The 25623-nt window shown below is 44.2% G+C and overlaps 1 protein-coding gene across 1 annotated transcript in view; it reads left to right on the top strand.

Moving 5' to 3' along the window:
- Positions 1 to 25623, top strand: part of TLL2 (tolloid like 2) — a gene marked incomplete at its 5' end in the record, with an annotated part of 89773 nt that overhangs the window by 41776 nt on the left and 22374 nt on the right. Inside the window, 6 exons of the mRNA XM_082052839.1 lie at positions 8715 to 8792; positions 10926 to 11096; positions 13068 to 13185; positions 13609 to 13787; positions 14076 to 14181; positions 19018 to 19142. Coding sequence (XP_081908965.1) covers positions 8715 to 8792; positions 10926 to 11096; positions 13068 to 13185; positions 13609 to 13787; positions 14076 to 14181; positions 19018 to 19142 — 777 coding nt within the window. The remainder of the gene's footprint in view (positions 1 to 8714; positions 8793 to 10925; positions 11097 to 13067; positions 13186 to 13608; positions 13788 to 14075; positions 14182 to 19017; positions 19143 to 25623) is intronic.

Below are 25623 nucleotides of genomic sequence, written 5' to 3'. Positions count from 1 at the left end.
CCGTTCAGTGAAATAGCTGACAGGTCCAAGAAACAACTGGTAGCCAAAATGGCTTGATGGATAATAGCAAACAACAAATAAACTAGAAGAAGTTGTAAACTGCTCATGGTTGATTGTGAACAGAAAGGGGTTACATTTGTGGAATAAATGTGTTCACTCTGAGCTGCTTGTTCAGGCCTGATTTGGAAAGAAGAGCTGGTGTTTGTAGCTACAGTGGACAAAAAAACCTTCGCTGTGGCTCCCCTTTTCAAATGGCAAGGACAAAGTATTTATTCAGCTGTGAAGTGGGGAAAGAAAGCAAATTAGTTTTAGGCTGAAATGCTGGACTGTGTTTACTGCTGTAATTCTGAGGCCAGATGGTGACTTGGACACCCCTGGGGAAATGGTAACAAGTTTCTCCGGGGCAAAGATCAGAGGCAAAAGGAAATATTCGGATTATCTTGCTGTTCCACTTCCTAGAGCAGAGCAGATAGTGTGAGATGCATGAAGCTGTGCTGAGGAGGGGATTAGCCCCTTTTTGCAGTTGATGGTGTTGCTGAATCCTGGAGTCGGTTTGTGGCAGAGAGTGGGTTTGAGACCTGACTTCCCCATTTAACTGCAGCTGCTTCTGGGTTGGATGGGGCAGCTTCTCTGCCAGCAGCTCGCTGCACTGGGGAAAGCTCCTCGGCTGCTTGTCCAGCTCCCCCGCTGTGTCTGTAATGGCTGCAAATGATTCCAGCATCTGTTTGACCATGGGGCTGGAGGTGGCATAAGGCTACTTGGCAGTGGTCATGTTTGGCTTTCACTCTCAAAGCTTTTTAAGCCCCACTTGCCCTACTTCATACCTCTGTTTCTCTTCTGTTGGCAATCCGTTTGGGGTGTCCTTTAAACAAGCTGTGGTGGAGCTGGTTGATGACCAAGTGGACGCAGTGTCTATGCTACATCTACTTAGTATTCTCAACTACCTATTAAACATGGCACAGGCTCCCAGGGGCAAGAAGTCACCAAAAATCTCCAAGAAGCTCCAGAATGGGGAGCCTCTGAATGTCCAGGCAGAAAGCAATCTGGCAGAAATGTCTCTGTGCTAGCACCACACACTCTTTGTGGCAGGAGTTTTAATTGCATTCAAACATAATTTAGCTTCCAGTGTAGTGTTTTCATTTTGAGTTAATTTTTATCTAGTATAAACAAGGTAGGGTGAAAACAAAAGGATTAGGAGGGCTCGGTGGGAGGAGCGGTTGGGGCAGGCTGCAGAGAGCCCTGGGCTCTGACAGGGAGCCCACAGCCAACAGGACAGGGATGATGAGAGGCAGCAAGCTGTGCCTGGCTGTGCCCATAGCAGCCCGAGGCTGAAGCGATTAGACTGTGCAGGTCAGAGGGAAAGGGATGTAGCAGAGGGGGGCCGAGGGGCTTGTACTGCCTGTTAGAACAGTAATGGGCAAACCCAAGCCAGCTAAGCCGGCTCTTACTGTTTACTTATCACCTGCAAGTTCACTTCTGTTTTTCTTTCCTTTCAAAGGAAAGACAGAGAAGGAGGAGGCTTATTGTGAGTCGAGAGGAATGTGATGGAGGGGCAGACACCTGTTAGGAGTAGATCTTGATCCATCAGACTGACAAGAAATGAAGTGCAATGGGGTGGGGGGATAATTGGTGCTGCACATTACTGCTTTGATGTGCTGGGAGGGGAAAAGTTGCACACTGTACGTGGGGACTGGGCCATAGAGGAGAGACATGCACATGAACAAAGTACTCGTGTACTCACTTTAGCTTTTAATTTTCACTTGCCTCAGTAAAAGCACTGTAAGCCAAGGACCTGCGGGACTCTCTAACTGCAAGAAATTGGTGACGTGGAACAAGTTGTAGGTAATTATTTTCTTTCTTTTCTCTCTCATCTGTCTGTCTTTTTACCCCAGGGAACAGAGGTGGTTGTTACAGCCTGCAGGAAAAGGCCTCTTCCAGTCTTCTCAGTCCTTCCTTGTCTCCAGAGAACATTGTTCCCTTAAGCCTTGACTCTTGCTTGAAAGGTTGGGTCAGGTTGTCCCATCTCTTGCAATTCTTTCTTCAAAAAGATGTGTCACAGTATAAAAGCGATGCTACCACTTCCAGAACAGCAGGGAATGCCCATGGAGAAAGCAGGGTGTTGGGGAATGCTGCTGCCTACACTTCTGCAGTGCCTGCTGTGCTTCTTCAAACATGGGTAGCAAGCAGAAGGGCTCAGAATGTAGCTCTCATTTGTGACAGCTCTGCATTTGCTTAGTTGAGTTCACCTTCCTCTTCTTATGAACTTTCCTGGGAGGCTGATGTCCTCACCCTGCACAAGCATTTGCAGAGCTGATGTGGAGAGGACACATCTGCTTGCCGAGCCTCTGGACCCTGGGACTCTCTTGAGTTATTGCAGCTAGTCAGTTTACTCGGCTATGAAAAACAGATTCCTGCAGGGAATTTTGAGTTCAGAATTCTTCTCCTTTTAAATTTATTTTTCTTTAAGTAAACGGAGGGAACTTCAGCTATTGCACTGACAGGAAATGCTGAAGGATCTATCTCAGATCATTTGCTCAGATCTCCAGGGCCCTGGGTTTTATGAAAGGTTTTTGCTATAGACTCTCCACCAGCTCTGGGAAACATCTGTTCTGCATTCTGAATGTGTTTTCCCAGCAGAACCTGTTTTAATAAAATCATCACTTTCTCTGTGGTTAGAAAATCCAGTGCAATAAAGTTTTTTTTTTTTTCTATGCTAAAGACTTGTTGACCACTGGTTAATGAGGAAGTTAAAAAGCTGTGTGTAACATCGAGTTTGACTTGTCCTGTTCTTCCAGAAGCTTCTCTGATGGTCACAATATGACAGACTTTACCAGAGCCGAAGCTCTGAACAGTGAGTGTTTCATGGTATCTGCGCTTCTAAGGTTTTTTTGATGCTTCATTGGAGCCTCTGTTGAAATCCAGTCTGTAAGCTGTGGCATGTGAGTAGCACATACACTGAATGAGAGTATGAAAGTGAGATTGTTTCAAGGCATGGGCAGGGGAGGAGAAATTGTAATAATTTTATGAAAATGTATTTTATGATACTTTTTTTCCTGGGTTGTGTCCCAGCTCTGAAATGGCCTTTCTTTTGTAGTAAGGCATGTCAGAAAAAGTCTTGCTGAGGTTCAGTCCACGTGAGACCAGATCATTATGTGTACGATCAAGTTATTCTCTGCTGAATCAGAAAAATAGGAGAACCTGGCAAAGTCCTCAGCGTTCACTAGGGGCTCCTTTATCCCTAGTGGTGCTGATGGAAGCAGTGGGTGTAGCTTCATTCATGGAGGCGTTCCTCTGCGTGAATAGCAGCCACAGAAGAAAGAGAAGATCCAGTGAACATGAGTCTGGAGAGGAAAAATTAGCCTGGCTTGGAACTCCTCTGAAGGTGGGAGGTTTTGATTTTAATGGGAACTTTTCCACTTTGGAAAAAAGGGAAATGTTGCAAGCTCCATCCCATCCAGCTTCCCATGTAGGAACATTTTGTGTTCTCAAACTGCAATTTTTCAGACATGTACAATTGCTATTGGCATTAGTTGGGTTTTAGGCTTAAATTCTAGGTAAGCATAGTCTGAAAATGAAGCTTGATGTAGCTTGGGATAGACAGAATTTTTATTTTATTTTTTCCTCCTTTGCTTTCAAGTGGGTAACTCACCTGGTCCCAGAGTAATGTTTGCAGATAAAAAGCTAGAAGACAGGTGGTATTAAAATGTTTTAGAAGTCAGCTGCCTCTCAAGCAGCTTTGAGGTCTTAGAGGGACTCAGTAAGAGGGTGGTGTGTATTTCTAGACCCGCTGCATGTGTCCTGGTTCACCAGTGGGCTGCTTAGCTGCTTTGCCTAGGCTTTGCCTAGCTTTCCTTTTTCAGACAAGAGGCCCCTCATGGTTTGCGATAAAGTGGAAGCAAGCACTGAAGCTTTATTTAGTGAGGTATCCGATTGCCACTCTTTGGTGGTTCAGAGTATCTGGGCTTTTAAAAAAAAAAAAAGGGAGGGGGGCAGGGCAGGACATGCACAGCAATAAATGCCTTCAACCCTAAGTTCCATCTAGTAGGAGACAGATTTTGAGGTCTGATATATTACTGCTTCTCCTAGTCCCACCCTGCCTTGTGGGAAGTATGGGTACTGAATGGAGTCTGCTTCCTGCTGTTTTCTCAGGTTACACATCTCTATCCTCTGCTAGTGCTGCAAAGGAGCTGCAAACAGTCCAGGTTTGATCTGGCTCTTGGCATGTTTTGTGCACCCTCTCTTTCTCTTAATATGTTGTCTTTTATTTTGGTTCCAGCTGAACAAATCGGATTTCTTTTAGCAAAACTGGATTTTAATTTTCTTCTTCTAGAAGAGCAGGAGAAACTGCTTTCTTCCCAGCAGCGCTGCAGCCCGCTGCTTTCTGCTTGCTGGCCCCTCACATACCACCTCAGGCTGCCTCTAGTTTCTGCAAACAATTTAGGCACCTGTTCTTCAGCCAGGTTGCAAGTGTGGTTGATTTATCTCAGATTTATGGTGCATTTAAGCTACTGGACATTTCTTTCAGTCAGCCAAGCTCTCTTGGCACTGCTGGTCTGTGGAAAACAGAAAAATGAGTTGTGCAAGTGTGCTGTAGGTAGAAGATGAAATATTCCCAGTCTGGGCAAAGACTCTCTTGTGCGTTCTCTGCCAGATTGTACACAGAAACTAAGTTACCTAGTTAGGAGTCCAGCGGTGTCCTGCTGGGGTTGTAGATATTAAGCAGGACAAATTGTTAGGAAGGATTAAGTCATAAAAATGTAAGAGTAAAAAGAGATTAGGAGATCTAGTAGAGCTCCCTGCATGGAGGCATGGTCTAACAAGGTCTGTATCATTCATGTCTGTGGGAGAAGCAGGAAAAGCTTCAACAGGCTGGAGAAAGGTGATGGCTGGTCTGGCACAGCAGCAGGTGGAAAGTACTGAGGATGACAGTGACCTTGGAGGGTTTGTTAACTGCCAGATATACATGTAAAAAACAGAAAAGTCACCCCTATTTTGCTCATCTCATTTTGGGTTACTGTGAGCGGTAGACCAAGCCTGCTGCCACATTGCTGTGTTTACTTTCAACAGAGCGTTCTGTCAAACTGAAAATCTCCATTCTCCTCTTCGTTGTTTCTAATGATAATGGGCTTCAACACATACGTGAGCATTTCATGCTCTGGAGCAGTAGCATGGGAATCCGCTCTCCTCTTGGAGGAGACAGAATAGTCCGACAGAGAGATGCAACTTCAGGGACATGTTGAGGGGACAGCAAGACCTGCACATTGCCTGCAGCCTATGCGCAGCTGCTGCCAGATGCAAGGTGCATTTCTTGGCTTCCTTATTTATTGATGATGGTATGTCAGTTACTTTATCTTTGTTTTGCTAGGGTCATGCATTAACCTTCTCTTAGGAAGAATCAGAAGAGAGGACTAATTGTGTGTTGAGTCACTTTCATCTTTGGGATATGCTTAGGTGTCATAAGGGTAGGAAATGTCTAAAATCTCAACTGAATCGGAACAGGAACTTCCAAAATTCTCATGCATGATTCAAAAACATCCTTGTGGAAGAGAAGAGTATAGGTGATCCCTGTTCCCTGTCTGTACTAGTGAGATTAGTAGTGCTTGAAAATATCCGGTATCTTTGCACATCCATATGTGCCCTTTGTGCAGTGGTCTCCCTTTTCATCAGCTACGATGAGACAAAATATGCAAAGATGTTGTAGATTTCATTAGTCACACTAGTTTATTCAATCTTCTCCTTTGCATAAGAAACCAAGGCTTGCACTGATCTCTGGGAAAGAATGTGCTCGAGCTTGGAAAAGCCGTCTGCCCAAGTGACACTGCGGCACGGCAGAGGTCAGCAGCGCGGGTGCAGGAGAGGGGGCCCGGCTGTAGGGTTTGGTGCCATCATTTGCAATTCAATCCCATAGAGTTCCCTCTTGGGGGAACAATTCACTAAATACAGAGTTGTTCTTTTTTCCTAATTCACCATATAATTCACCTCCCAAGTTCAATTAAGAAGCAATCTGTTTGTGACTGGAAGCAAGCTGCATTTATTTAGAAATACAAAATTATCCTTTGCTACAGCAAAGACTGCATGCCTTAATAATTCTGGTGGTGAATGGCTGGTTGGGGCTTCCTTTAAGCAGAATGGGATATTATGTAAAGAATAGCATACTTTGGAGTGAGTGAGAAGTCCTGGGGCTGTAAAATTTAGCTGAGAAGAGGAACTTTTGTTGAGCTTGAGCTTAAGGAAGTGACAAGGACTGGGCATGAAAAAAAACAAAGGGAAATCTTAGGATGGGACATTGAGGCTGGAAAAGAGTGATAGAGTTCAGAGCAATCCATCTTGTTGAATCAGGCTTGTTCCTGTTCACACATCTAGTGGGCTTTTGTCCAGTCAAGCTCTGTTAAATTATGGTACTTCCTTTGGGTGACAGTCCCCTGATTTAATGTGTCTCTTGGACCAGGAAGCCTTAGCCTATAGTCAGCTGAGAGTCTGGGTATTTTACATTTCTCTGGTTCATTTTATTGCTGTATTTCATCATCCCTTTCTTAATATTCTAATTAGCTATAGTAGTATAATGTTGGAGAGGTAGAATTTGATACCATCCTCTCAGCCCTCTTCCAGGGTGCCAGACGTGTACCTTTTCCCTGTCCTTGCCCCTTTGGAGGGGCTGGAGAAGGGTTTGTGAGGAGCCAGTTCCAGAGCAAAAAGAGAGTTTTTCAGCTGGCAAAGCAAGACTGGTTCAGGGGCTGGAAGATGTCCAGCTGTCTTGAAAGTGGGATGTTTCTCTTGGAAATGTCCGCACAGCATCCAGCAGAGCTATATGACTAACAGTATCTCTCTTTCTGCATATGGTGTTTCACTGTTCTCTTCGTGCTTTACCTGGCCACCAAGACTGTAGAAACTTGCCCTTGCTAATACATCTGCAGAAATCAGCTCATTCAGCCTCCCTTCAGGGGACCCATGATAGCAAGATGGGGAAGGAGAGAAGTGGAGAACAGTGGAGACCAGCACCACCTTTCTAAAGCTGTGAATGTAGTCTGTGCCAGTTTTATATGTTATACATCTTGCTGCCTCAAGTGTTGTGCTCTCTTACTCTAGGCACTGTTTTTGAGTTCTCCCTCATACTATAGTCACCATGGAGAGCTTTCCTGCCAAAGAGATTCTGATTGGTTTTCCATGTTGGATCTGTCACTCTTGTGGCTTGCTGCCCAGGTTTCCAAACTCTGTAGTTGCCTCTAGCTTCTGTGGTATTCCTAAATTGGACCTTGCAAAATGGAAAGCCCAGGAAATGTGGAAGGCAGACAGCTATAGAAAGAAGAGACTGGTTCTTCTCTTCCCTCTACCCCATCTTCCAACCATTTTTCTGTCCCTTTCATTGCATTTTTCTTCTACTGCCTGTGTCCCAAGTGGCCTTGTACTGCTGGATGATCTCCTAGTGCTCCATCCCTCACCACACTTGGCAGCTGCTGGTACTACATAGATCTCAAGACTTTGATTGTTGGTCAACCTGGTTTTGAGAGATGGTGAAAATTTGAAAGCTGTCACAGGAACTTCAAATGCTTTCTGGAAGACTGTTTTTGGCATAGCTCAAGTAACCAGTTTAACAAGAGGCTGAAGCAGGTATGCTGAAACACTGTGAAATGTCCCAAGCCCCTTCCTTGTAGAATTCTGGTTTGACCTGTGAAGATCTGCACCTATTGAGATGTCCAGGTGCTGATTTTTAGAAATTCATATGTATTGTTTTGCACTCAAGCAAGAGACATCTAAACAAGCTTTAAGAGGCTTTGAAGCACAGAATTTGGTGCATCTTGTTGGAGCCTCTATTCTTTTCCCCCATCTCCCTGGGCAGATTTTATGTCAGGGTGTGAAATCATTAAGCACTCTAAACTTTATATTAATTTAGACTTTTTTTTTAAGAAACTGGAAAATACATTGCAAATATACTGCTGCTTCTTTACCCTTTTTGAAATCTTTAGCCTCTCTGAGGTTTTGGTTGTGGTTTGTTGGTGTTTTGTGTGTTTGTGTGGTTGGTTTATGGTTGGTTGTTTTTTGTTATTTTGTTTGTTTAGTCTTCGCTTTGCTAACTAGTATTGGGAGAGTTAGTTTAGAAACGGGCATTTTAGGGGAAGCTGAAGATAGTGGTTGTGGGAAGAAAGACTAGAAAATATTTTGTGAGCAGAAAAATATAGTTACCAAATCAAGAAAGAAGATGTGTAATTCAGGGTCTTTCCAGTGGGTATAGGCATCACAGAGAAGGCCTTCTATTTTCAGGTGAAGCTGAATTCAGGCCAAATGTTTAAGAGCTGATAGAGCTTATAGGATTGAATGTAGATCATTCTTTGCCTTGACAGTGTACCTTTTTTAATTTGAGATTTTATAGTGGTACTTACAAGGAGGATGGTAACAAAAGTATAGCTCCTATTCTCAGTAAATCTCCATGGAACTAGCCTTCCCCAGAAGAGACTTTCTGCCTATTTAGCATATGGAGAAAGTAGGGCATAGGATGGTAACAAGTTGTAAGGTGTCACTATAAGCTAGGAACAAATTTAGGAAAAGAGCCCAGCTTTATCAGGCTCTTAGTCTTTGTTCTCTGTAGAGAGCGATCAGCCAGTTTGTGTGGCTGCAGATCCACAGATGGCAATCACTGACAGCTGCTGTCCTTCCCGTGTCAGAACTCTGCCAGCCTACTCACCAGGAGTTGTGTCTCTGCTCTTTTTCCTTTTCAGGAGGCCTGGGAGAACAGTCTTTTGTGTCAAGTGAGAACGCCACTTCAACTGATCGCAGTAACAAAGCAGTTAAAAAGGGTAATGTGGTACCCCACCCAGACCTTTGGGTATCTTTTATTTGCTTTTTTTACCTCCTGTAAAACATGTTTTGTCCATGTACATGTGTGTGCCTCCGTGGCTAGGAGACCAACCTTGTCCAGGCATCTACATTTGTTGCTGTTGGTGGGTTTGTCTTGTATAGCATGGTGGGTTGGCCCCATCCAGCAGATGAGCACCCACACAGCTGCTTGGTCGCTATCCCCCTCCTCCAGCAGGACAGGTGAGAGAACAGGAAGACCAAAAGTGAGAAAACGCATTGGTTGAGAAAAAGTGTAATAAGTGAAGGAAAGAGAAAAAAAACAAAGCCAAGTGATAGTCAGTTGCTCACATCTATCGACAAGCAGACTGATGCCCAGCAAGTCTGAGCAATGGTTACCTTTGGAGACAAAACCTCACAGATTTTATTGCTGAGCATGATGACATATGGTATGGGATATCCATTTGGCCAATTTGCATCAGCTATCCCTTCTGTATCCTCTCCCAGCTTCTTGCACTATCGCATGGCTACTTGCTTGGCGGGTGTACAGTTCTCAGCAGAGTGAGAAAAAGAAAGCCTTGATGCTGTACAAGCAGTTTTCAGCAGTTGCTTGAACATTGCTGTGTTATCAACACTGTTTTAGCCACAAATCCAAAACCTAGTACCTTATGGGCTGCTATGAGAAAAGTTAACTCCATCCCAGCCAGACCCAGGATGTACAGGAAGCCCTGACTGTCACTGGGACAGCAAAAACATTTTACTCCAAGGCAGAGATGTAATGCTAGCTGGCTGATCCTTGCTGTAGGAGTGTTTCAGCTAAACCAGTTTAAGTTTCTGTTGCCCTGAAGCAGGGCTATCACCCAGGCCAAGTTTTGCAGTTGGCTTCTCCCACTCATGTAGGTAAGGTATTGTTTACAGGATCAGCCTGGACCTGTGATCTTACATGCATTCTCACAGGAGGAAGAAGGACAAAAGGCAAATTCCAGGCTTTGTCCTGCAGCTCGAAGCAGGGTGTTGAGCGGGGAAGGGCTGGACCTGGTGAAGCAGGAGGGAGGGTTTGAAGTTCATTCCTTCCATCCCCTTGCACTGCCTTAATTTTTTTCCCATTGTTTTGATCCCTTCAGCCTTTACAGTAGTGGTTTGCTTACTGGTGCTTCCACTGGAAGGATGAATGGGAAGAGAGGCTCTCAGGAGCCCCTCTAGTCAATGGAGGAAGGTCTCAGCAGGGCTTGTGCGTTTTCATAACCTGGCAGCCTATGTCCCTGACTTGAGAAGCAAAGTTGCAGCCAGTCTTGTTGATTTCCACACAAATCACAAGACCACAACTGGAAGCTTCTCGAAGCTTCAGAGAGGACACCAGCACTGAGGAGCCACTGCCAGCAAAGCTGCCTCTTTCTAGGTGGGGAGGGAGTTCCCTTTAGGCCAGCACTCTCTGCAGGTGTAGCAACCCCCGTGTTTAATTACTGCTTTGCTGAAGTCCAGCTGACAGATTGGCTGTGCGATACAGGCACCTTAGCCAAGAAGTGGTGTCTGTGCAGCCCTGACACATGCTAGTGTTGTTTCCAGAGCACTGGAGACCTAACATGTGAAAACAAACACTTTTATGTAATACTTTTCAGCCTTGACTAGTATAAGTTCCAGTCTAAGTGGCCTGTCCTCTTCTTCCAAGGCCAACTCAAATGAGTAATTCTTGCTGTTGTGAAGCCAACCCTGCCTGAATAAACTTTTCCCTGCAGATCTGGATGAGTAGGACAAGTTGAGAACATACAGTGGCATCTGGGCTTGTTTGATCTCACTACTCCCATTACCCTCGTTTAAGTGCTGTGTCCCCATCTACGAAGTTGCTGTTGGAGAGAGTGAGTGGCTACAGATGGGGGGAATGTCCCTTTACACCTTTCTGGCACAATAGGTTTTGCACAGTGCACAGGGAGGATCCAAGACAAGAAGGGCCAGGTTGCTACAGATTAACTGTCTCTGAGTCCCAAACAAATCACTGGCAAATCTGGCTACAGCTTCAGGTTTGCATTAACATCTCGCTTTTTCTGTTTTTCTTTTTCTGAAGCTCCAGGGTATTACCTGAGGGCTGCAGGTGGAACTAAAGAGGATTTAAACAGTATTGCCACTCTGTCTTGCAGACGGCAGGCAGAATACAACGCTTGCGAGGAGCCTGAAGAGGAAGGAATATACAGATGAGTCTGGGATGGATACACACTCCTCTCCCAGAGTGCGCAGGGCAACCACATCCAGGGCTGAGAGGATCTGGCCAGGGGGAGTCATCCCCTATGTGATCGGAGGAAATTTCACTGGTCAGTAGTGAAAACGTTGCTCCCTGTTTGCTCAGGGGTGAGTGTCTCAAAATGTGAGGGAGATCTCGGGAGCAGACTTTTCCCACAAATGACTTGGGTCCTTAGGAGCCTCTCTCCTGAGTCAGGGTGGGCGTGTGGTTGCACCAGGAACTGTGGAAGCCTGAGAATGAAGTGTGCAGTTTCTTGGAGTCCAAGAAATAACTGGGTTACGCAGTTACTTTTCTTGATTGCCAGCACATGTGAGCTGCACTCACCCTGTGTTTCCTGAAAGGGATCCTCTCTGCTGTTGGAATAGCAGGAGCAGAAAGACACTGGGGTGCTTTGTGAATCCTCGCTTGGAGAACTTTACCTGTGCACTCTGCTTCCTGACCTGCTGGGTTTACGCACCAGACTTCAGGGTCTCCTCTAGCTGTGTAACAGTAACAGTGAGCTGGATCAGAAGGTCTCCAGAGTATCTGTTTTAGAATCTCTATAGCATCTCCTGGGCACTGTCCAAGCTAAAATGTCTCTTGGAGTGCAGCAGGTCTCTTGCAAGTCTCTCATGCAAAGCAAACAGCCAACTTGCTCTGATGCCACCTCTCCATAGCTCAGTGGTTCCCTGTGGGATTAGTTTCCTTGACTCATGGATGAGAAATACTCTGTGCCCCACTGGAGCCAGCTCTTTCCTGTCTGCTGTTCCCCCCAGGCTGCCTCCACCATGTCCCACTTAGTTCCAGCAGACCATGTTACCTTGGGCTCCTGTGGTGCACTTTGTCCCAGTAACAAAGGGCAGTTTGTACAGTGTGGGTTTGTCTCCCCAGTCCTGCTCCTCCTGCTAGTTTGGGGTGATCCTCAAGACCTCTTAAACATATTCATCCAGACCTTACCTCATTCTGGAACCCACACTGTTGCCAGGAGTCTGAAGCCCCAGTGGAAGGGTCTGTGCACCTCCTACAGAAGAAGGGGCTTGTGCAACCTGGCAGGATGTTGAGTAGCCTGATAGCCACAGCTGTTGCTCCACACTTGTCAGAGAACAACCACCACTACCCTCAGGGGCTGACAAGAAAGTCTTCTCTGTGTTACAGGTTTCCCACTGCCCTAACCAGTCCAGAATAGATAAAACCATCCTTCCATTTGGATGCGTATGTATGAAGCAGCTCTCACCATAGCACAGTTCTCTTCTGTGTTCAGCTTGGCATTTTACCTCAGCTTAATCCCATGCTGGAGCTCCTCTCTGTGTTTCTTGTCCCTTTCTGATGTACTTCTGTTTTTTTGTCCCTCTCTAGTCCCTCTCGAGAGTGTCAGCTTGCTCTGCAGGCTGTGCTGGAAAGGCAGTGCTGTAAGGAAACCTCATGGGGCCATGTACCACTCTAGGGCATCGCGTCCCTGCTGTCTGTGTGACTGTTCTGGATGCTGTGACTGCTGCAGGTGTCTGACTCCCTGGGGAGGGAAGGTCCTGTGGCTTGTCTTGCTACTATGAGACAGGCATAAAATCCCACTTCCCAGATTCTCCAGTGAATCTCTACAGCTTCTTACACTGTCCCAAGACTGCCTCTGGTTCCTATATGGCTTTTGCTTATAGTTCTAAAGATAAACTACCTGATGACAGCTTTGCCTTAGTTTTGGGAAGCATCTGTAGCACTTGTGGGATTCCTGGGTCTTGAAAGATGTGTGTGGTCATGTTACATTATGTCCTGAAAGCAAATGTGGCATGCCACTGAGTAGCTGGTATGCAGATCCCTAGTAAGGTGGTGTTTCTCATAAGCAGAAATATTGATGTGCTTAACCAAAACTGCTACCTGTTTAATTAGAGCAATTAATCAAGCATAAGGATGATACAGTAAATTAGCACTGTAGTTGGAAGTGGGTCCCAGATTCCTAGAGGTGTCTACAGGTATAAGATTGACTGTCCCTCTATCCAGACGAAGTCTATATGAGATTTTCGTGAAAGCCAGACCTTGACTGTTTGCTGCTCTTGGATTTCTTTTTCAGGAACCCAAAGAGCTATCTTTAAGCAAGCAATGAGGCACTGGGAGAAGCACACTTGTGTGACATTTGTGGAGAGAACTGATGAAGAGAGTTTCATTGTGTTCACGTACAGAACGTGCGGGTAAGTGATACACACATTCCCTGCAGCCGTCTGTGTTACAAACGTCCCTTTCGTTGATGAACAGCTTTTAAGACTAGCTCTGGTCAGAATAGACCAATGGCTACATGGGGGAATCTGTCACAGAGATGCATCTGGTTGCTTCCAATAAGGTTTGCAAGGATAATTAAGTATTTGCTCAGAAGAAGGTGCTAAGCCTTTCTAGATTCTTTTTCCTGGGATAACACTTAAGTTTATATATGCATTTTTATAGATATGCACTTATGTGTTTTATTTATAAATACGCACACACATAACGTAAGTACACATAGCGTATGCAGCTGCTGGCCTGTCCTAGATCCTGCCAGATGCCATCTCCTGTTGCTATATCTCAAGCTTCCACTATTCATTGATGTGCTGCATGGGTTTGTGGGTTTTCTCTTCCAGATGCTGCTCATATGTGGGTCGCCGAGGAGGTGGCCCTCAGGCGATATCCATTGGGAAAAACTGTGACAAGTTTGGTATTGTGGCTCATGAGCTGGGTCATGTGGTGGGTTTCTGGCATGAGCACACACGGCCTGACAGGGACCAGCATGTCACAATCATCAGAGAGAACATACAGCAAGGTAAAAATAGCACTTCAGTTTATTCCACCTGGCTTTTGGGTAGGTGGAAACCTTTCTTACAGGACTTGTGGAAAACCCTAGTGGTCTGTGAGCTGGGATGGAGAAGAAGAAATGTTGCTAGTCCTTACCTAGAATAGGGGTCAGAATAGTTGGGTGAGTAGAGATTTTGGATGGCCAGCTGGAATTGTTGGAATGTAGGAGTATATCCCTTTCATTTTAGGTGCCCAGAGGTGAAAGGCGCCTTTTTTTTAAGTGATTTGTTTTTTCCCTTTGTGTTTGGCATCACAGGTCAGGAGTACAACTTTTTAAAGATGGAGGCTGGGGAAGTGAACTCGCTGGGAGAGACCTATGACTTCGATAGCATCATGCACTATGCTAGGAACACATTTTCCAGGTGATAATCCAAGGTTAAATGTGCTTAGGACTATTTTCAGTAGTTGTGATTAGCTCTGTGGGATGCATGGAGCCTAGAAGGAGACTTGTGGTTTATTGCAGAGATATGTGATAGTTGCAGTGAGCTCTGCTGTGTTGCAAAGCTTGGAAAATATTTGAAAAAGCAAGGTGGGTGAAGAAAAATATAGTGAACTCCTGTTTTCCCCTCCCCACTGTATTCACCCAGTGCTGATAGTCTTGGAGACCTTCCAAAAGCATGTTAGCATGTTTTGCAACCTTCCCAGCCAGCATGCATGTATGTATGTATGTAACTGCCCACCTTCAAGGGGATAATAAAAACACCGTGAATCTCTTGATCATCCAGCTTGTGCTTTGGAGTGACAATATTGCCTTCCAAACCTCGAGCACGTTTGCCAAGGGGCGAATTTAAACTCTAAACCATGAGCTTCAATTGCTTGGCTATTTTTTTTTAACCATTTATGCTTGTGCTTTAGATCACGACCTCTGCAGCTCTGTGTTTCTGTGTGACTGGATTCTTCATGGAGAAGTTTTCAGTCCTGTTCCTGCCCCAACTAACTGGCCAATTTTTGTGTAGCCTGTTTGCCCTTGACTCTCATCTCATCCCATTTTGTGATTAGACAGCTCTACTGGGTAGAGAGGTGAAATGAGCAACTTGGGAAAAATTATCAAACTTGCTGAAATGGTGTTTGTTCTTGCAAGGGGGAGATGGTGGCTGAGCAAGGGTGCTTTGCAGCCTTCAGAGATTTCTTTGGACCAAATACCCAAAGCAAACAATTTTTCTTCCCCTGAGGCATCTACTGGACCCTTCCAGCATTTTGTAGTCTCTAAATGGTTGGAATTGTCTTACACAAAAGCAAGATTAAGTTATTACTGCCATTTATATTGTGGATGCCTTTGAGTCTGTGTCTCTTGAAAACCAGGGTCCTTCAGAACACTGCTGGGCCAAAAGGGGATAAAAATGGCAAGAGTCCTTCTAAATTTAAATTGGTGCTTAATAGGATTTTTAAGTCTGTTTTCTTTAAGCCCTTTGTCCCTGTGACCCACCCTCACCCCAGTAGCAGTCTTTATGCAGTAATTGAACTGAGCACTAAGTGCCTCTGTGGGCCGATTGTGCTCTCATCATAAATAGGCAGTGCTGGGAACAGGCTTTTGCTTTACCAAGACCTCTCTTGACATCTGCTTCCCTAAGAGAGCAATGCTTACTTTGGCCAAACAGTAGAGATTTGTGAGTGTATGCATATCTCCTTCCCACCTTACAGTGGTTTGCAGGTGCTGGCTAATTGCAACCAAAACTCATAAAGGCATAGAGCCCGTGGAGATATTGAGTTCCAGCAAGTTTCATTAAGATGAGTAGCTGAGAATGGGAGATAGCCTCTGTGTGACACTGCTAAGGGAAGAGCTGTAGTGGCTGTGTTAATATGTTTGCATACACCAGAACATCCACATAGCAAAAAGATGGTCTGAGCACCCCACCACTGGAGACAGGACGTGTGAGGAGGAGGTGAAGGACACAGTCGTGTCTGTCGCTCATTGTCTTGAAGCAACTCATACATGGCACTTAGCACAACCATGTCATTTATGACTCCTGTGAATACTGATGATAGCAAATCATATGGTGTTTGCCGTGGTCGAATGCTGCTGCAGGTCTGAGGCCCTTTTTATTCTAAACTTTGTGCCTGGAACAGAAAGGGACAGTTTTTCTGAAACAATGAGTCCTAGTAGTGGAAATTGTTTCCAGTGGTGCTCTTGAAAATTTCTGCAGGAGTCACTGCTCATTTTCAGTTCACAGCAAAACATGTTTCTGATTTGTGTCTGCAGCTAATAGGAACAGGCGTATGGCACAAGAGACTGTAATGACAGCAGTAACAGGTTTTTACCATGGGAACCTCTATTCTTGTCTGTGTCAGAAAGTTGCCTGTTTTGCAGAGTATGGCTGCAGGCTTTTATTTCCTGGTGCATTCCTTACAGACATGACAGCGAATGAAATTGAATATTGCTGTCTCATTAAACAATTTCTTTTACTGCTGTCAAGACCCATAAATGGTGGCTTAGCAATAAGAAAGTTTAAACCTCCACAGAGCCCTAAGCAAATAGTGCATTACCTTAATTCACTGAGCCTCTTGCAATTAGACATGGCAGCACAGCCTGGAGTTACAGAACGTGACCTCTGCAAAGCTGCTGTTTGAATCAGGATGCTGGTAGCACTGCCTATATGTCAAGGGGCATCTTCTTGACATATTGGCAACACACCATCCTAATCCTGCACCAGACAGACACACAGTGCTTACATCCTCCACAGGTGTTACTGTGTAGAAGTAGGGTTATGTTGTCTCTCCTCTGCAGATGGGGCTATAAATGCAGAGTTGGAACAAAATGTAGCCATAATACCTGCAGCTGAGTGCTTAACCTGCCTTGAACATCTGCTTCCTTGAGTGATGTTTAAAAAGCACCTGTATCTAATGCCCTCAGATGGGTTGGTGAATATTCAGCATTTCTCAAGATCACTTGATAATTTCATAATGTTTATGTAACACCTTACACATTCAGAGTACTATGTGGGTGCTAATTACTCTGTTGTTCTAGTAGCAATGGTGGGTCCTGGACAGCAGGAGAATGGAGCATCCAGGATTCCTGATTATTTTCTTACCTCTGGGAAGGGAGGTTCGTTATCTTATTGAAAAACAATTCTGGTGTTAAACAGAGCAGCTTGGGCACTCTTAATGATGTCCGCTTGGTGTTGATTAATTTGTGAGCCAAAGTATTAGTGCTCTTGAAGACACTTGTGAAATGTGCAACTTAAAATCATAAGTGTTGTTCAGCAAATGGGGTTTGGGTAGACAGCATGGGGCTGCTGGGACCTGTGCAGTTTAAACAAGAAAGACACTCTCCTCTGTTCTCAGTGTTTTTGATGGTAAAATGAGAGGAACTATACTTGCTGCCTTCTAATCTGGAGTCGTGTTCAGCAGTACGTGTCAAAGAAGCACAAAATTCAGTTGGTAGGAAAAGCAAAACCAGAAATCTTACTGGTCCAACCTTAGGGTAAAGCCTTCTGAAATAAAATGTGTTTAGCAAGTAATATAACTAATCACAAGGTAATTTGAAGCTGTGGGATGTCTGTGTTGTGCGAGCAGTCCCCTAGGTGTATGTTATGGTCTGGGGGCTGTGAGTATGCAGTTATGAGGGCTGTAATGGGAAAAAGAATCAAAAGTTTGCATGGGCAAGTGGTGGTTTCTCTTTGTCGTTCCTCCCTGGTTCAGCCTGGAGATCTGCAGAAAGCATTTCACTGGCCACAGAACTATGTCCCTGCCAAATGCCAAGTTCTTCTGTGAACTCCTGAGGAGGCTTGAAAATTTAACTGTGGGCAAACAGATCTGTTTCTCTGTTTGTGTTGTTTCTGGAATTGAAGAATTTATTTTTGATATGTAAACTTCAAAAAATTGAGCCTGAGGCATGCAGCTGACATGTGGAATGCCAGCCTGAATTTGTCAATCAAAATGTGATGGGCTCACCTCAGAGATTGTAAGCACTGATTTTAGGGCTGATCAGGAATTTTCCTGCCACTGAAAAAAAAGAACACATCCCCCATGCAACAGTAGATTCTATTTTTTTAAAATAAAGTCCTTCCCCCCTATTTTTTTCTTTAGTTTTAATATTTACAACAGAATTTTGCCCCACAATGTATGTTTAATAGAATGATATTTTCTGTTCAAGAATATTGGCTGCAGCTCTGGACAGCTGTGATCCAAATACTCTACTTGCAGTATTTACTTAAAATTAAACCAGTATAAAAAAAGCCCTCTCGGGCTCCTTCCCAAAGCTCTTACACAGCTGAGCAGTCCAATGAACGGAATTACTTGTTTACTTAGAGCTTAATCCATACTTAAAGACTCTTATATCAGGACTAGGCAGCAAAAAAATTATTGCTTCTGCCCTGATTTCCCATCAGACTCCACAGACAGTTGTATTCTCTCCTTCAGAAAAAGAAGTCTGCCTCCCAGATGTGATGCCAAAGTTTCAAACTCACTGGCACCTGTTAAACATTCAGGAGTGCAGTGAGATGGTTTCTGTGGACTGGACAGCCTGGCCACGAGGACTTTCCCAACCTGGAGCTCAGGTTTCTGATCCTCGCTCTGCCTTTAACCCTGTAGCCCTAATACTGAACTGGGGTCTCTTCAGCATGCAGGCTCTTGCCTGGATGCGTGGGCTTTGAATTTTGATATAAGTGGGATTAAATCTTTTTCTGGACTGACATCAGAAGTGCAGTAGAGAGTTCCTGAGTATGAAGTGCCACAAGGAAGAAATAGGAGTGAGGAAAAAGAGGCAGAGAGAAATGGAGTCATTAGCTTGGAAACTCATGGAGAACAAAGGTAGAGCACTGATCTTTTTCACTTGTCTCTGCCAACCCAACTCCATCTGCTACTGAACAAGCTCCCCTTTCCTCTGCCCCTTTGGCTTAAGTGTCCAATCTGTGCTCCTGCTGAGCCAGATGTGCCATGAACCTTCTGCAAGAATATTTCTTTACCTGTTCTGATTTATGGCCACGAATGCATCTATACTCAAACAGAGGCAGTGGCAATCTTGATATATCCAAAGACAAATTTACTGGCTTGGCAGACTTGCCTGTATATTTAGAAGGTGTTGGCTGTAGCAAGAAGGCCACCTCATGATGTGGTTATCACAATATACATTACTCTTGCTTGTTAGCATGGGATATATGGCAAAGGGGATGCTGTAGGGGGCTTGCCAGGATGACTTCTTATGCATCGTGTCACTTTCCCTATGTCACTCCTCTTTGTCTCTGTGTTCTTCCATTCAGAGGCGTTTTCCTCGACACTATCCTTCCCCGTCGTGACGATAATGGGGTCCGGCCAACCATTGGTCAGCGTATTCGCCTGAGTCAGGGAGACATCGCTCAGGCGAGGAAGTTGTACAAATGCCCAGGTAAATATGGCTTGTGGAGATGGCTCCAGCTTTATTGTAGACACATGGTTTTACCTGGAAAGCATTGGAGTTCAAGATCACCTTAATGGTCCCTTTGACAAAAGAGACTTGGGAAACATAGACAATCAAATGCTTCAAGCTGGAGATGTGGAAGAACTGAACTTGCCCAACATGTGTCTCCTATTAGCACTTTGCTGGAATTCCTGTTTGTTTTGGGGATTCAGGTTTGTCCAGTGTTCTCGACTGAAACTTAGTAAGAGGAGCTGCAGAGTAGGCTGGGGAGGGGGGCTAAGCCAAGACTTGTATTTTGCTGTTAGCTTCATATAAATATACTGCCTAGACTTAAAGGTGTAGGCTTTGTTCATAGCAAATTAAATCAATGTACAAGACCATGGACAGAGTGGGGACTAGCAGTTAGAAAAGTGGCAGAGGGAGATCTGGTAGACCAGGGTCTCTGCACACCAACCAACAGACTTCTGTTGGGTTATTTATATAGGTGTTGTTACAGGGATGAGCCTTAAGGAAGCCCGAAGTGTGTCTCTGTGATTATAGTGTGTTGCACTGAGGTTTGGGAAATAACGTCAAAGAAAGCCCAAAGATGCTGATTTGTGAAGCAACCAGGTGCTGGAAGCTGGAGCTTTGAGCTGTTCAGGAGACAGCTGTATCCTTCTTTCCGCTGCAAAAGGGTTGATAGACTGGGAAGAGCTTTGGTAGAGAATCCATCTATATATGTGTGATGTACTGAGTCCTGGTTTGTCTGGGATCTGAAAAGATTGGCAAAAAGAGCATTTGGGTCACAGATGGGATTGGGAGACTAAATTTACTAATCAGAACAAAAGGATCCTTTTGAAGTGGAGATATTAGACAGCGGAAGTTTATGTGACAATTTTAGCTGAATAGATTAACAGAGAAAACCAGATTCCAGAGAAGAAATCTGCCAGACTGGTGGACAGTTTAAATGTGGGGATGTAAAGAGAGGCTTGAAGCAAAGGTGGCACCCGGTGTGGTGCCTGTGGTACAGACTGCAACAACTGAGGAGAAAGATAGCATGGAAAGTGTGATGCTCGGAGAGTGAAAATTTAACAAGCTCTGTTGAATTTCTACTGGTAATGAAACATTCATGATAAGATACTTGAGAATGAGAGTTGCCCTAATTCTGCAGAATGACTCTGTAAAATGAAAAAAAAAAAAAAAAAAGGACTTTTGCAAGCACGGCCCAGGAGTCTATCTAAATGGTTGGTCTGGCCAGCATGTTGATCCCATTGAGAGTGGCTTTGACTGTTCATAAACCTAATAAGATCATAAATGACTAATTTTCTTGGAACAAACCTATCACAAAGGGGAAAATGTTAGTAGGAGAGAAAAGTTTTACCAGTATAGAGTCACATCTCAAGTGAGTGGCTGGCTGGCACTGCTCTGTGAACTATTAATGAGGCCATGGGAAATGTGGGATAGCTGGTGTGCAAATCTGCTTCTTTTCTGTATCCATGTCGGAGAGTGTGAGTTCATAAGGGTCTAAAATAAATTCTAGGGATCAACGGTACTTCAGGCTCTGTGATATTTGGGGATCACTACTTAGCTTATAGTGAGTGATATAACTTTCTTAGGTATGCTAGTTCTAACTGACGTGGTGGTTGTTGTTGCTGTTTTGTTGGGGTTTTTTTGTTTGTTTTTTGTTTGGGTTTTTTGTTTGTTTGTCTGTTTGTTTGTTTTTACCACTCATAATTTTCTCTAATTCACTTTTGGTTGAACAAGATGTAGTTCTTGGAAAATTATCTCACAGATGAGTTTAGGAATTGGATCATTTGAACACTCAAAATTAAAAAAAAAAAAAGAGATGTCTTGCACCATGTCTTTTGATTGAGTCAGACTTAATCCAAGCAGGTTTTTCAGTCCCATAGCTGGAAGCATCAACTGCAGATTCAGATTTCTTAAAGCAAGCTGAAAAGCCACTTTGGCCTGAGGTTAAAGTAAAACTAAAAGCTACAAAGCAACTTTCTTAAAATGAGGACCCTTATGAGTCTCAGTTTTGTACTTGCAAACTAGAACTCCTCTACTTTCTAGAATTTTTTCCAGAGAGTTTTAGCAGAGGTTATGTCAGTTCAGAAAACATTTGACAGCAGATTGTTTACAGCTTTAAGCCTACTAAACAAATTTTCTTCAAATACCTATTGTTTTGGCTGGTTTTCTTTTTTTCCTTTGCCTCAAAATTTATTCACAGGTTGCATTTGAAGAGAAGGGATGCAGTATATTTAATGACATTAACATCCTCAGCTGCCATTTGAATCTGTAGCTTGAAAAGTTCTCTTCTTGTGCGAAATGCAAAGCATAGGAGTTCAAACCCAAAGGACTTCTGTTGTATGTTTGAGCAGGGTCTGAATGAGACTTTGAGGACAACTTTGTTCAGTAGTCAAGCTGAGGGTTTTTAAGTAAAATGCAACAACATAGTCCAGAAGTTGAACAGCAGATGGTTTCACTTTTAGAAAGAGAGTGTCCATCTGAGAATGCCTGAGAAAGGGCCCCCAAAAAAGAGCTGGCATAGTGAAGGATGAGTTACAAGTGTGCAGTGGTACAAGCCAGAATGACTGCTGTGTCTATTGCAAGAAACAGGGCTCTGCAACTCATTAGGCTGGAGCTCTTGTGGCTGCTACAGTTAGAGCTGTCTTAGCTTTTCCATTCTCAAACCCTGCTGTTTTAAATTGTTCTTAATTCCCCAAAGCTTATACCTGCTGGGTTAAAGTTAGTATCAAGCCAGGTGAAACCAGATTAGATTAGGAATTTCTGGAAAACAAAATGCATTCTACTGCATAATACTAAATGCTAGGTTTTTATAAAGATGCATGTTGAGGATTTGATGAGTATAGTAGCTACAAAAGACTTTAAAATGGCACATCCAGCAATCTTGTGCTATGCTAAAGGAAACAGGCCTCTGTGTGTAGCTCTGCTAACTGTGCAGTGATGGCTGATGGCTAAACTATAAATTGAGAATGGTCCTGCATTATGTCATCCTATCCAATACTATGTTCAGCTTGAAAAAGGTGGAGTGTACTAGTAACCAGCTGGTGAACTAAGTGCCTGTCACTCAACTACATCTGCAAATGACTTCTGAAGCACTGACCTTTCCTACTTCGCTTTTCACCTCTGTTCCTTTCTAGCAGCTTATTTGTGCACCAGCACCTTCACCACATGTGAAAACCACCCCAGCTCAGTTTCTTGGGCCTCAGAAGTACCAAACAGTAGTCTTACTGGACCTGTTGGCTTAGTGACTAAATGGAGTACATTTGTATTGCGTATCAGCGTGTTCTGCAAGAGATTCTGCATTGCTCATTATTGCTCATTGCTCATTATTATCCTGCTTCTCCCTAGACATGCAGGCAATTGCTCTCCTCTGCACTGAAAGGCCAGCCTCTCCCAGCAGGTTTGGAGAGCTTCCTCTGCAAGGTTTGGATAGTTAGCTACATCTGCTTTCACGATATTTTATCAGAGTAGTGCTTGGTAGTAGATATGTTAGTGCCTGTTCCATAATTACAGTTTTGCAAGGTACTGTGTAGTTACGCTTGGGAGAATTAAGTCTGGGTGGTTGGAAAGCTTTGCTGAAGTTCAGCTGAGGGCAGTAATCCTCTTTGTCCAGTGCCATTATGGTAATGAAGTATGTGTTCCCAGTGTTTTAGAGTTCTCTTTGTCATTTAATATTTGTTTAAATAGATTTTTGAGCAGGGAAAAATGACATTTATATATCTTGTTAAGTTATGGATTAGAATCCCCTCTTTATTGGGACACCTTGTCAGATGTTGGCATTCCTAGAGCCATCCTAAGGTGGTGGCTACTCTAGACCGTGCATTGACCAGTGGTGATGCCAGAGGATCATCTGAAGAATGGCTTGCTGTCCTCAGAATGAATATGTCTGGGATTCAGCTGCTTTGAGAAGTTTATCTGCTGGAGCAGCATGCATTCCTTGGTTGAGGGTCCTAGGACTGTCATGGGAGCTGGAATTACCCTAACAGACTCTGATACAGTTAACAAGGCAAGGCATCTTTGCAAGAGGTGGAGGAGGAAGGAAATGTATTTGTTCTGCAAATAGAAGTCTGGATTTCTTCTCCAGTTCATGCAGACCATCACCTTTTACAATCCTCTGTGCTCACCTGAAGAATATAGACAGCGTCACCTGCCAAACCCGTTGGGAGAGGCAGAAGGATATTAGCTATTTCTGTGGAATGCTTTGAAACTAAAGCTTGATGTGCAATGCTCCTTTGAAGTTGCATGATGGTAGAGAGAGTTCTTGGGGTTCAAAACTGCTTGAGAAGGAAGGAGCAGCATAGAGGTTTTGAGCTCTCATTTATTTTCTTTGTTCCTTTGGGACAGGTGTAGGCATTTACCTGCCTGGTTTGCTCAGTGGTGCTTTTTTCTGAGTAGTTTAAAATACCTGTGACTTTCTTGACAGGAATTGCTTTGCCAGGTCTCATGCTGACCTGTGCCTTGACATATGTGCAACTCATTCCCAGTAGTGACTCCACATTCCAGAGTACACCTAGGAGCTCTTTGGTTGAGCAAAACCTCTGTCATGGTTTAACCACAGCTAGCAATCAAAACCATGATACCCACTCATTCGCTCCCCGCCTCTCCCTGGTCCCAAGTAGGGGAGAGAATCGAAAGCAAAGGAAAAAACTTGTGGACTGAACTAAAAACAGTTTAATAAAGTAACAAAATACTACTACTACTACTACTACTAATAAGTAAAAAATAAAAATAAAATATATAATAAGCAATACTGTGTGCAATTCCTCCCGAGCTCCATCCATACCGAGCAGCCAGTCCCAGGAAGAGAGAGAGCACACTGGTGCTGAACAGCCGATCCCGGGGAGAGGACAAAAATGCTAAAAAGGCAGAAAGGCCCAGAGGCCCACTGCAAAACAGCAGAATGGTAATAGGGCAGACTAAAAGAAACTCTCAAACATAACTCAACTGGAACAGAGCAGAACCAGGACAGGTTGCCCAAGCCGGAAAAGCCAGCTCTCATTAAATACAAAGCATGACACCAATGATGTGGAGTATTCTCATTGATCAGCCTGGATGTCAGTCAGGGTCTGTTGCATCCATGTCCCTTGTCCTAGCTGCCTCGCACCTGCACACAGAGAGCCCAGAAGGACCTTGGTCTCCTAGACAACAACTAAGCTAACAGCAAGTTCTTACATTCTCTTCATTCCAACTCAAAAACACTGGAAAGTTACTTGAAGAGAAACATGAATTCTGGCTCGAGGTGTTATCTTACTGTTCTCAAACTAAATCCAAACGACTGTGTTGGCTATGAAAAAGGAGTTTCTAACTGCATGAAGAAAATCAACTCTATTTCAGTCAATCCAGCACACCCCTTTTTTGTATCCTTGTGTATTGTTCATCCAGTCTGACCTGTCAAACTGCTTCAGGGAAGTTCAGAATTTCTGGCCTAGGTGGCTCTCTCTCCCCTCTTTGAAGATATTACACTTTTTGCATGGGACCAGTCTCTTTTCACCTCCAGCTTCTGACGTGCGCATTTAGACGTGACTATAGCTGAAAAATTAGTGAGTGTGTGATAACATGAGGCAGAGGAACATCCCCTGGCATTTCCATGAGAAAGGGGGACAGATGTTTGGGGTTGTCAGATCTTTCAAAGCACTGCTGCTTAACAAGGGATTTTTGGGAGCTGCCTTGCTGTCACTGAGGAAACCAAGTTGCTGGTCAAGGCCAGTTTCCTAACATCAAGCGGTTATGAAATTAGAAAAAAACAACTGAAAAGCAGGCAAGCCAAGGTCCTTGCTCCTTGGGATGGGTATCCGCATGTGTATAGTGTGGACTCTGAAGGAAATGGGAGCTTTGATATTTGTGGTCCTGTGACCTGGCCAGTCAGCTGCTCTGCAGATGTAGATGGTCACTCCTTGTTCCAGCTCAGTCTTCCTGGCTCAGAGAGCAGGAACTACAGTAGCTGTGGCTTTCCCAGATGTTGGAAGCTCCAGTTCACTAAAGGAGCATATGCATGTATGTGCATGTTACTCGCTTCCCGAAAGTCACTCTGGGAGCTACATTCCGTTATCTACAGCAGGCTGCGAAAATGGGAAGGTGCAGAGCAGAACAAGCTGCTGTTCTCACGTTTTATCGTGCACACTGTGACAGCAGGGTAGGTGCTGGACAGCTGAAGCTTGAGGGCAGTGGGGCTTGCCCTGCTTTTGTTTAGGATGTTTTAGCTCAAAGAGAAAAAAAAGACACTTAACAATGGTAACTAAGGAGAACTTAATTGAGCAGCTTGTAACGAAGGGAAAACAGATTTGCTGTAACAGTCTTGGGGTTGCGAGGTAGAGTGCGGTTAATATTTTGCGTTTGGTTAGTGGATGAGCTATTCCTCAGTAGGACTGAAAACTAAAAGTGCTCATGTGTGGAAGGAAGATTGGTGTTTTTCTAAAACCTGTTTCCCCTGTGTTCTTGTACTGGTAATCTCTGTCCTGGGAAT

The sequence above is a fragment of the Streptopelia decaocto genome (genome assembly GCF_964273445.1).
Source record: "Streptopelia decaocto genome assembly, chromosome: 5".
Lineage (NCBI taxonomy): Eukaryota > Metazoa > Chordata > Aves > Columbiformes > Columbidae > Streptopelia > Streptopelia decaocto.
This window is presented reverse-complemented; position numbering and strand designations above follow the sequence as displayed.